This window comes from Mus caroli, chromosome 17 (genome assembly GCF_900094665.2).
Source record: "Mus caroli chromosome 17, CAROLI_EIJ_v1.1, whole genome shotgun sequence".
Taxonomy (NCBI): Eukaryota; Metazoa; Chordata; class Mammalia; order Rodentia; family Muridae; genus Mus; species Mus caroli.
Window position 1 is genome coordinate 80651850 of NC_034586.1, and position 11838 is coordinate 80663687.

General features: G+C 44.3%; 2 protein-coding genes across 4 annotated transcripts in view; one reads left to right on the forward strand and one right to left on the reverse strand.

The window, feature by feature from the left end:
• Positions 1-9150, forward strand: part of Slc3a1 (solute carrier family 3 member 1) — a 35058-nt gene extending 25908 nt beyond the window's left edge. Inside the window, exons 8-10 of the mRNA XM_021185737.2 lie at positions 4874-5041; positions 5937-6053; positions 8544-9150. Of these exons, the coding sequence (XP_021041396.1) occupies positions 4874-5041; positions 5937-6053; positions 8544-8987 (729 nt within the window). The 3' untranslated portion in view covers positions 8988-9150. The remainder of the gene's footprint in view (positions 1-4873; positions 5042-5936; positions 6054-8543) is intronic.
• Prepl (prolyl endopeptidase like) overlaps positions 7266-11838 on the reverse strand; it is a 28368-nt gene continuing 23795 nt past the window's right edge. For all 3 annotated transcript variants that reach the window (XM_021185734.2, XM_021185736.2, XM_029471133.1), the window contains 4 exons: positions 11084-11233; positions 10569-10692; positions 9979-10052; positions 7266-9670 (listed from right to left, as the gene is read on the reverse strand). In XM_021185734.2, coding sequence (XP_021041393.1) covers positions 9581-9670; positions 9979-10052; positions 10569-10692; positions 11084-11233 — 438 coding nt within the window. In that variant the 3' untranslated portion in view covers positions 7266-9580. The remainder of the gene's footprint in view (positions 9671-9978; positions 10053-10568; positions 10693-11083; positions 11234-11838) is intronic.

Consider the following 11838-nt stretch of genomic DNA (forward strand, 5'->3'; position numbering starts at 1 on the left):
GAGAGAGAGAGAGAGAGAGAGAGAGAGAGAGAGAGAGAGAGAGAGAGAGATCCACAATGCCACAATGCCCTGGACTGTATCCTGTCATTGTGGTCGGTCTACTTGCCCTGTCATGTCCAATGCCAGGTCTTTTGCGGAGATGGCGGGAGTATGCTGTCAAGCCTTGTTTTGCATGAGGCTGGGGTTGGAATACAGAGCTGCCATGCTTGCCAGCATGGGCTCTCTACCAACTCCTGCAGCCACAGGCCTGGTCCTCATTTTTAAACGTGACCACTTGGCCCTTTTCCTCTTGAGATTTCTTTCCCACACATGTGCAGGATATGTCCCACAGGTCTCAGAGGTGCTGCTCAGTTGTCTCCATTCTCCTCTTTCTTGTTTTCAGTTTAGCTGTTTCAGCTGACCTGTTTTCAAGCCTTCTGAGCCCACTTGCAATTTAGACCTGTCATGCTCTTTTAGGTAAATTTAAATTTCTGTCAGTGTGCTTTTCAGGTCCAAACATCCTAGTTAATTCTTTTCATAATTATCCACATTAGTATGGTTGAGGCATGATTCTCATGCTTGCAATTCTTAAGATACAGCTCAAGTTCTTTGGAAATATATATAGTTCTTTGGAAATATATATATATATATATATATGTATATATATATATGGCGCATATATAGGATCTATCTATCTATCTATCTATCTATCACATACTTAGGATGCACAACACAACACACACATACACATACATGATTTAAAGGCTTTGTCTAGTAAGTCTCAGTGTCTTTTGTGTCATTTATAAATTTTACATATAAAACTAAAGACAATAACAGTCTTTTAAACATTTTTATAATTTAGTTTTTTATATTCTCTCTCTCTCTCTTTTTCTTTCTTTCTGTTTGCCTGTCTTGTCTATCTGTCTGTCTGTCGAGACAGGGTTTCTCTGTGTAGTCCTGGCTATCTTAGTACCCACTCTTCAGACCAGGCTGGCTTCGAACTCACAGAGATCTACCTTCCTCTGGGATTAAAGCTGTGTTCTTTTTAATTTAGCTTAGTTTTGTTTTTTTTTTTAAATCTTAGCAACATTTTCCATCAACTTTCCCATATTTATGTTATGGCCATATTTTTGTTACTTTGTATGTCTTTCAGGTTTTGTGTGTCTGTGTGTATAGACCTGGTTATTTTAGTATAAAATATAGTATGGTACATAGTAGTATAATAGGGTAATTCTAGAAATGATATTTTTCTCTGTGTAGTGTTTGTTGTCTTGTTCTTTAGTTGCTCTCTTAGATGGGTTCTATAAAGTTTGTGTCCTTTGTTTTGTGTGGCCAGGGAAGTCTCTGCTTTGTAAATTAGTAACTGAAGATACCTTTAAAAAAAAAAAAAGGCTTCATATCTGTGTATGTGTGTATGTCTGTTGTGTGTGAGTATTAGCCCAGTGTTTGTGGAGCCAAAGCGGGTGTTGGATCCCATGGAGGGGAAGTTACAAGTAGATGTGAGCCGCCCGATGTAGAGCTTGGGAACCAAATTGCAGTATTTGCTTTTAGCCACTGAGCCACTTCTCCAGCCTGGGGGAGATGCTTTAGATGGGCTGATTGATGCTCTTCCTGCGGCTGCCGAGGGGTTCTTTGTGTATAGTGACAAACTTCCAGCACTAACCTCACAGCTCTGCCTTGGTCTTCTCTTTCTTTTTTCTTTTCTTTCTTTCTTTCTTCCTTCCTTCCTTCCTTCCTTCCTTCCTTCCTTCCTTCCTTCCTTCCTTCCTTCCTTCCTTTCTTTCTTTCTTTTTTGGTTTTTCGAGACGGGAATAGCTCTGGCTGTCCTGGAACTCACTCTGTAGACCAGGCTGGCCTCGAACTCAGAAATCCGCCTGCCTCTACCTCCCGAGTGCGAGTGCTGGGATTAAAGGCATGCGCCACCACTCCTGGCGAACGGTCTTCTCTTTCTACTTGCACTGAGCCTTAAGTCAGCTGAGAAAAAAGATTAGACAGAGCCTTCCCAGGCCTTCCTGGAACTTCCTGGAACAGCTGGAGACCCTCTTCAGAGTCTCGGGCAACTCCTTCCCCAATTGTTTCTTCTCGTTCTTCTGGGCCTTAGTTTAGCCTCCGGGGCTATAATGTCATGGCCACGCAAAGCCAAAATGTTCTCACAACTATTACTAGGAGTGAGGCTGTAGCTGTTTGCATAGTTAATCCTGAGTTAGGTTAGGCAAACACTCAAGCTAAAGTGAGCCGCAGTGAAGTTGACACAGTAGCCGTTCCCAGACAATGCAGCATCCATTGGACCCTAACCCCGTGCATGGCTTTATGCCTCTGTTTTTAGTGGTGTCTTGTAGGGCTGTGGAGCATATTGTGGACTTAAACAGAGGGGAATTAGGGAAAGTTTAATCACTATTGATCCGAAGCTCACTGTTCTTTGCTGGGTAAGTTAATTGCCAGTGGAATTGCCACTGCCTTTAGTTAATTTTAAGCATTCTGAAAAATGTGGACTTTTAGTTTTTGCTAACATTTTCCTTATTTGGGAGATTCTTTTAAAAGAAATTGATTCATTTTCTTGGTGGTGCTGGACTTTGACCCCAGGTCCTCACTCCACCAACGACCTGAGGTCTGTGGCCTTTAAGGAGCCGTTTTCAGATCCTTATTTGGCAGTTGTCTGTACCCCTAATGTCACAGCTTTTGGAATGTTGTTTTAGCAGTGACTGAAAGTATTTTGACAGTTTCTAGTGTCCCAGGTGCCTGGGATTGTCCTCAGTCTGTGAGGTCAAGAGGGTCTGTGCCCACCACTTTGAGCCACTCAGGGAAAGATAGTCCTCTTTCAATTCCGAAACGGAAGAACTTACTGTGTCCAGACGAGCTGAGAAATAAGTTTACCCAATTGCTAAGAGCCCTGAGAAGGAGACAATAGATGACTGAATTTTCTGGCCATAAAACTAGAAAATCACTTTATAATGATTCCCAAAGATGCAGTAAAGGGGGTTATCTTAGCACGTTTAAGGAAAGGAAGCCGCCTCCTTTTCCAGATTGTAGCTATCAAGTTTTCAGCCACATGCTGCTTGTCCGGCATACTGTAACTTGAATACTGCCCTTTCTCCACGTTCCTTCATCTGTGAAATGGACACAGTTGTTGGCACACTGCTGTGTGAGGGGTAGGAAAGTGCTCAGTCTGTCCACTGGACCCAGCTGCAGGGAAGAAAAGAGAACCAGGTACTTCTGTAAACTGCACAGGTTCCAATATGTAACCGGAACATTTACCACGTGGTAAATATGTCATACAGAGTTGCAGAGTATGGCAGAAAATTCCAGCTTAGATTATGCACTTTTTTTTTTTGAGACAGTCTCGTTCTGTAGCCTACACTGATCTCAGATTCATGACCTCGCCATCTGGGCTCCTCATATGCCTTGGGATTACAAGCATGAGTCATCATGCGGCGTTTTATAAATTTCTTTGTAAGAACTAACTTACCTTTTGTCTTGGTGTGTGTGCACATTCATATATGTGTGTGCATGTTCATACATGTATGTGTGTGTGTGTTTGTGCACAGGTGAATATGTTGCTCCTTTGTCTGTCCACCTCGACTTTTGAGGTCTCTCACTGGGGCCTGGGGCTCTAATTGTCTGATCAATGCCCCAGGGATCTGCCCATAGCCCCCACCTCCCCAGTGATGGGGGTACTAGGATGTGCCGCCAAACCTGCCATTTTGCATGGATGCTGGGATCAAATTCAGGGCTCACACGTACTTTAACTACCTGAGCTCTCCCCCTGGTTTCCCACTTTGCCTCTAGAAACTGGTTTTGGATTCTTAGAATCTCAAAACAGTTGAAGTCTGGGAATCGCTGCACCAACCACTCAAACTCCAGTCTCAGTCAAGCAAGCGTAGTTTATTGAACACACACCCCGAGATTGATCCATCAGGACCACAGACCAGACTTGGAAAATGATTTGTGACCATGAATATTTCTCAGGGCCAGCTTATAGAGGCAAAACTTACCATGAGCTCACGTTCAGGTGCAGAAAATGCTGCCCAGTGGTTAGCTCAAGCCATTTTAGGTAGCTAGACAAAACAGTTCTAATTGGCCTTTTATTTTGATTGGTCCTAAGTGGAGCTTATGGCTGTGGAATTTCCAAGAAAAACAAACCTCAGACTATAACAGGGCATGTGGTCAGCTTGACCTTGCTCTGAGTCAAGTTATTTTTCTGTGTCAGTAACGTTGGCTGGCAGGTGTGGACCAAAATGGCAATAGTTATGCTGGGGGAGGGGGGGAGCGGGGAGCAGGCTTCAACAAAAATCAATACACAGTAGATGTCCCTGTCTTTTTAACCTAGTTTGAGTTCTCTCTCTCTCTCTCTCTCTCTCTCCACCCTCCTTTTCTGCAAATTGCTCTGTAGATCAGGCTGGCCTCCAACTCACAGAGATCTACCTTCCTCTCAAATTCTGGGATTAATGGGGTGCACAGGCACTTTGTAGCTCTGCTTTCTTACAGAATTTAGGGTCCCCAACCCAGGAATGGCACTGCAGGTGCACAGTGGGCTGGGCCATTGCACATTAGCTACCAAGTAAGAAAATGCTGTATAGGCTTGCCTGCAGCCCAATCTTATGGGGACATTTTCTCAATGGAGGTTCCTTCCTCTCGGGTGACACTAGCTTGTGTTATGTCAATATAATACTAGCCAGCACAACAAGCAAGGTAGCACAAGGTCAGTTACACAGCAGGTGGTCTGCTCAGGACCCATCTCTGGGCTTCCTGATAGAGGTGCTTGGTTTTTTGTTTGTTTGTTTTTTTTAAATATTCTTTTAGTGACCTTCAGCTTGGCTTTCCATTTCAAGCAGGGTTATAAATCTTTCATGGAATCATGTGTAGAGGTGTGCTCTTAAAACCATTTGCCTTTCAGACTGGCGGACCGGAGACTCCTCGGCTGACTTCTCGAGTAGGGAGTGAGTATGTCAACGCCATGAACATGCTCCTGTTCACACTCCCGGGAACGCCCATCACTTACTATGGAGAAGAAATCGGGATGGGAGACATTTCCGTTACAAACTTCAACGAGAGCTATGATAGCGTAAGTATGATAGGCTTTTTAGCTGTGGGCCACCGCTACACGGCCAGCCGTTCTCACTGCTGTTCGCATTGCTGTCTCGGCCAGTCTCCACTGCCGAGTCGGGGTCATCTGCTTTCTTGGTGGTCAAGGAGCTCACTTAGATGCCACCTTCCGAGCCACAAAACTGAGCTTCTTGGACAGAACGAGGGACCCTGCAGGGTCTGAGGGGACCAGCGACTGTCTTTGTATATTATTCCTTGTCCTCTCCCTCAACTACTTATGGACTCAGATCTGGCTTTCGACCTGTTAAGTGATCACAGCCCTGCCTTGTCCTGTTACCCTTGTGTGGCTGTGTTTTTGCTTGGGGATGTGGCTCTCATGTCGAGTTGCTGGATAGATGACATCCTGACCTTTTAATCTGGGCAGTTCGCTTTCACTTGTGTGACATTTTCCTTAAAACTTGGCTAATTGAAACTTTTCCTACCGGCAGTTCACTGTGCGGGGGGTGTCCACACAGTTATCAGGGTGGATGCAGGAGCCAGGTGCAGGTCATGGTCAGGGTCGTCTGTCAGTGCTCTCTTACATCAGTTTATCACAGGGGGATGGGGTGTCATGAATTGATAGTGGAATATTCTAAAATCTTCTTTTATTTTTTGGACAAAAAGCAGTAGATTCCCAAACATTCAAAGTTCAGTTTGGAAAAGTGAATTTCTGATCAAGGAGATTACTGGCTATTTTCGAACTGAAAGCACAATGCTGACCTATCTGTGTATGTTGAGGCTCCTCCATCACAAAAGCCAGGGAGTGCTGACATCAGTTCAGAGCTGAAGGGACAATCAGGAAGAAGCCAGAAAGGGCCAGACGGCATTTCTTGTACTAATTCGATCCTTGCTTCCTTTCTGGTCTTTCAACATAGACTACCCTTCTCTCCAAGTCACCGATGCAGTGGGACAATAGTTCAAACGCTGGGTTTACTGAGGCCAACCACACCTGGCTACCCACAAACTCTGACTACCACACCGTCAATGTGGATGTAAGTACCGATAAACACGTTACATGCATTTAGAACAAGGAATGGGGTTTCACCTGGGTTGCCAACATCCTGAGCAGGTGGGAAACCTTGACAGAGACTGTTAGACTCGATCACAGACTCTTGCAATTTTCAGTTTGTAAGGAGTTTGGAAGCCATGTTTTTGGTGGAACATGACCTGGTATACTAGCACCCCATGAAAACCACTTATCATATTTAGTTCTTCACTAAAATGTCTGTGCCTGAGAGTTCCCAGGTACAATGGGAATCTTCCAGACGTCTTTACAGAAAGCCTGCCTACCCTTTCTCTAGAACTTATTATAAAGTGGCCACTAGGTCTTAAAGGACTAGGAGACATAAATGTGTACTATCAGGGGATAGGGACTGTATACCAAATAATCTGGTAGAAGTCTCTTACGGAGAAATCTAAATAAAAGAATACTATGATTATAAATAAAAAATAAAACGAGGCTTCAGGGGGATGAAAGAAGGTACTGACATATACAAATGGGTCGAATTCTTGGTAAAAGTATTTGGATTAGTTAAGACAAAATCCAGATATGAGAGATAGCTAAAAGAAAAGACACAGATAATTAACAGTACTGCAGGCCACTGTAATGGAAGAAAGCTTGCAATTTAGCTATCAAAAGAACGCTTATACTTTCTGATTTAATAGTTTACTCTTACATGTATGCATATTCACATATGTGCAGATGGTACATACGGAAGGTCTTGTCTATGGCACTGTTTGCAAGAGAAGTGTTAGTGATGACTCTCTGTCTGTCTGACAGAAGCTAATTCATTAGCTCATGGTACTAAGATGTAACTCTCGGGGCAAAGAATGGCTGCACAGGTGAGAGAAAGCACTTTTTTTCTTTTTGGTCTGAAGATAGGGTTTCTCCGTGTAGCTCTGGCTGTCCTGGAACTCACTCTGTAGACCAGGCTGGTCTTGAACTCAGAAATCCGCCTGCCTCTGCCTCCCAAGTGCTGGGATTAAAGGTCTGTGCCACCATGGAGAACACTTTTAACATATATAAATACAGCACATGATGGTCCATGGCCCCATATGTAAACATGCCTACAGATGCTTGCAGTAGCTTGGGGTTACCATTTCATGATACCTAATCATTTCAAGATTGCCTTGAATATATTCTTCTTGCAACTGAAGTTTATGTGTATGCATTTCCTAGAGAAAAAAAGACTTTCAGAAAGAAGTAGGCTTGGAAATATTTAATAGCAGACTAAATAGAATTCAGTATGAAAGCAGTATATGAGAGAAATGCAGTTTTCAAACAGTGAAAAGCATTGAAGAGTCCACCAAACCCCACAAATCTTTATGCATGTTAGCTGAAGCTTCAAGATATATCAAACAAGTACTTTGAGAAATGCAAAGAGAAAGAGACAAACCCACGATTACAGAGAGAGTTCACGGAGAGACGAGAAGGACAGTGCCCTGGGCCCTCGTTTGAGCGGCACCAAGCGGCTTCTCGTGTGTCATCTAAGCTACTGAGAGAGCAACAACACGGACAGCCACACACACGGACCAGGAACACTTCGTGCCTGATAACAGAACGGACATGATTAAACATCCATGAGATAGTCATTAAATACACATTATTAAGCATCTACTGGAAAAGAACTACAGTAACAATGGCGACAACTGCCCCGCCCGAGATGCGGCTGGCAAGAGTGTCATGAGAGAACATTACTGTTGATTTGGCAACAGCTACGAATAATTTAGCATTATGTATTGAATGTGCATACCCTTTGACACGGGAATTATCTGTCTGATAATCTATCTTAAATAAATACTGTAAAAGGGAGGGGGAATGAGAACGTATGAGCATACTAGATGGGCGGGCGAGTGCTCACTTGGAAGGGAACAGAAGGAAGGTGAGCCCGTTTAGTGTTGTGTGCCAGACAATGACACCTGGGGGAATGAGGTATCAGAAATGCTTATGAGAAAAGGTAGGGCAGCATGACATCAGGTATGTTTGTGTAGCTGTAAAATACACTCACATCTTTAGTGGACAAAAGCTATCTTTTATGGCCAGCAGAAAGCAAGCAAAAGTAGCCTTGCTAACTTGCATCTCAGACTCTGCAGTGTGCAGTGTTCTTTCTATCCTCAGCGATCTGAGAATCCACATCTGCACAATAGTGCCCTTTAGGTCAGCTTACAGATGAGAACCAAGTCCAAGACCCCTAGGATGGTGGCTTTTTCTTCCAAGTTAAATGACCTGAGCGGAGTCAGGCTGGGCTCCTGCAGCTCTAAGATGTGGGTGCACAGTGAATACTGAAATGATTCTCAGACACGAAGAAAATTGGAATTTGTAATTGACTTTAGGACAAACTATTTATAAATGCTTTATAATTGGGCAGTTATTTACTTATTTGGACAGTGTAAAGGGCAAACAGAAGCAAGGTTTTTTTTTGGGGGGGGGGTGGATAATTCTTAAAATCAAACATTTATGTCAATATTTTTTTAAAAAACAGGTCCAAAAGACCCAGCCAAGCTCAGCACTGAGGCTGTATCAGGATTTGAGTCTACTCCATGCTACAGAGCTGGTTCTCAGCAGGGGCTGGTTTTGCCTCTTGAGAGACGACAGTCACTCTGTTGTGTACACAAGAGAGCTGGACGGCATAGATAAAGTCTTCCTTGTGGTTCTGAATTTTGGAGAATCATCAACTGTGCTAAATCTACAGGAGATCATTTCAGATCTTCCTACAGAACTGAGAATAAGGTTAAGTACCAACTCAGCCTCCAGAGGCAGTGATGTTGACACCCGTGCCATTTCCCTGGAGAAGGGAGAGGGCCTGGTCTTGGAGCACAGCATGAAGGCTCCCCTCCATCAGCAGGCCGCTTTCAGAGACAGTTGCTTTGTTTCCAATCGGGCGTGCTACTCCAGTGCACTGGACATCCTCTATAGCTCGTGTTAGGAAGGAAGCTCCCTAAGAGATGGCCACCCAAAACGTCACGTACGCACAGGGCTGAGCAGACTCATGAATGGCATCAATTCTTTGATATTTCTGTAGCACAAATGCACTGTTTTAAGTAAGAGTCTTAAATGTTTGAAAGAACAATAAAATGTTTAAAAGATTATGCCAAAATATTAAAGCATTTAAATATGAAGAATGCTATTCTTTTCTTTAAAGTGGAGTTGTGGAAATTGCAAGGTGACTCACAGCCACAGTGCCTAAAAATATTCACTAGCAAAGGGGAAGGATTTTGAATTGTAAAATTCTGTTAAAAGACTGATTGGGAGGCCAGGCGTTCTCCTCTTCTCCTGCTCCAGTCCTTCTGGCTCCCTTCTCTCCATCCAACTAAGGAACATGATGGGAAATGACTTTCCTAGGCCAAGGGGTGTGTGCTGGTGGGAACAGTATGAGCAAGTATTAAGCAAAATTACACAAAGAGACAACTTTTAAAAAATTATATAATAACTTAAAAAACTTCACTTTTGCTAAACTAACTGGAAACAAGACTAATTATTATTTCCACGTGTTTCCAGTTCCCAGCTGAATGCAGCAGTTCAGAACTTTAGGTATTTCTTCAGCGCCTCGAAAGCATCAGTGCTGTCAAGTCCAAGTTCCTCATAAAGGAATTTCATCTGGGTTGTGATCTAAAAGAAACGCATTTGAGGGTTAGACAGGACAAGCAGAACCCCATTGTTCCTAGTCTTTCTTGATCTGAGCTAACCTGACAGTGGAGTCTTTAACAACAAGAGCCGCTATTCCTTAGCAGAGAGCTCCCTCATGGGTACAAGAGAAGCCCCCAAGAACAGTGCCCCACCCCGCTCCGGTCCTCCAGGCTCCTGGCCTGACATCTGGGAAGTGGCTCTCCCAGAACCCAGCCATAACCTCTGAACACCTTGAACATAACTCAGCCGCAGCCGAGGACTCTGCAGCACACAGGAGAAGGGCAACATACCTTTTTGTGAGAATCCTCAATCACGTGATTCCCTCCAGGCTGAATATCTAAGATAATGTTGGGGGGCTGATAGCCTGGAAGAGTTAACATAAAAGCAATCAGATCTTCAGAAGACCGAGACCCGTCTCTCCTGCTCCTTTTGAGTACTTTACTCAAACAGCAAAGGAACAAAGAACAAGGCCACCACTGAGTTATAGACAGTTGTAAGTCACCACGTGGGTGCTGGGAATTGAACCCGGGTCCTCTGGAAGAACAGCTGGTGCTCTTAACCACTGTGCTATTTCTCCAGCCCCAGAAAAATTCTTGCCTAATGAAAATGAATGACCATTCATTCATGAGCTGCAATAGAATGTCTCAGTAACTGTTACATGAATGAATCTGTGCATAGATTTCCAAGTTACATTCGACATTCCCCCTTTGCCTTGAGTCCTCCTGTGTGCGTTATCTTAACATTGTCCCTAAAGAGGCACGGCAGTTGTAGCTGCGTGGACTTTAACTGGGTCGTCGGCATAGGACGGTTGGTCTTGCATTATGCAGAGGGTTGGGTCTGTCCATGGAGCATGCTGTTGGCTGGTAGGGCAGCCTCCTACCTTCACCCGCTCCCTTGGTGTGCTCAGCCACGGCCTCCTTAAGCTTCTCCGTGTAGTTCATGATTCCTTTCAGCGGCACTCGCTCATCGTTTTCATAGGCTGTGATGTGAACTGAAGGATAATGCTGGAAGAGACCAGAAGTACAGTCATATTACCCCACAATCCTTCCCCGGAGAGCACTGGTCCCCAAGTGTGAGGAGGTTTCTCATTGGAAGCTCTTGAGCAGGCGTCAGCATACGGTGCCAGGCTACCCGTTGCCTGGGTCAGTCCTTTTCTGCTGAGAGACCATGACTTTATCTAACCGGGTTAGACTGGATCAGGGGATGAGAGCACTCATCCCTGAGCTGTTACACGGAGGCAGACAAGGGGTAGAAGCAGACAAGACATGGAAGAGTGATGAGGTATCCTAAGCAGAAACAGCCTTAGAGCCCTCTGCCTCTTGCCTCGGCTTGGTGAGCGCCCTCTCAAGGGTCTGCTCTGTTGCTTCAGGCCCGAGCGTAGCTGCAGCTCCCTACCTGAGGCTTAATGTTCTGGCAGGGACAGTAGCGTTTTATGTAGTTCTTGTGTTTCTCATCAGATGAAGGGTTCCCCCACTCTTCCAACTCTTCCAGTGTCAGAGGAAGGGTGGTGTCCAACATGGTATTGAGGACATCCAAGAAGGGTGCCTAGTCAGAGAAAGAGAAAGCCAGACCTGTGTATAGACTCAATGGTTGGTATAATGAGCGTCACAACAGCTTCCTGCATAAACACACATCCAGGTGACAAAGAAGACGGCTCAGGCTTAATACAGCTGGTAGTTCACAGATGGCTAAAGAGCATTCACACCCCTTACAGACATGTATATAACAAGAAAATTTACCTTGTAATTTCACAATTTTTGTTTGCCTCTTCTTCTATTTTTACAAAATTAACAGCTCTGCATTCATTAAGATGGTGACTATATTAAAAACAACCCCACAATAATCAGAACATGTCCAGTTGGTGATGATGGAGAGAGGATGCACTATTTTCACACTATTGGCTAGAGTGTAAATCTCTGTCACTTAAAAATGAAGGTGCCGTTCACCTTTAGATCTAGAACCCTTTCCTAGAGATGTGCCCCAAAGAGCTAGAGATGGGGTCTTAAAGCAATACTAGGACAGGGAAGAAGCAAATTGCTGTGTGCACACAGACCAGAGTCTGGGCCTCTCACAATGGATGGTGTCAGCGTCAGCTAAGTGGGAGAAGCAGCATCAAGGATTAACTTGGCATGACACCACATGAGGAGACT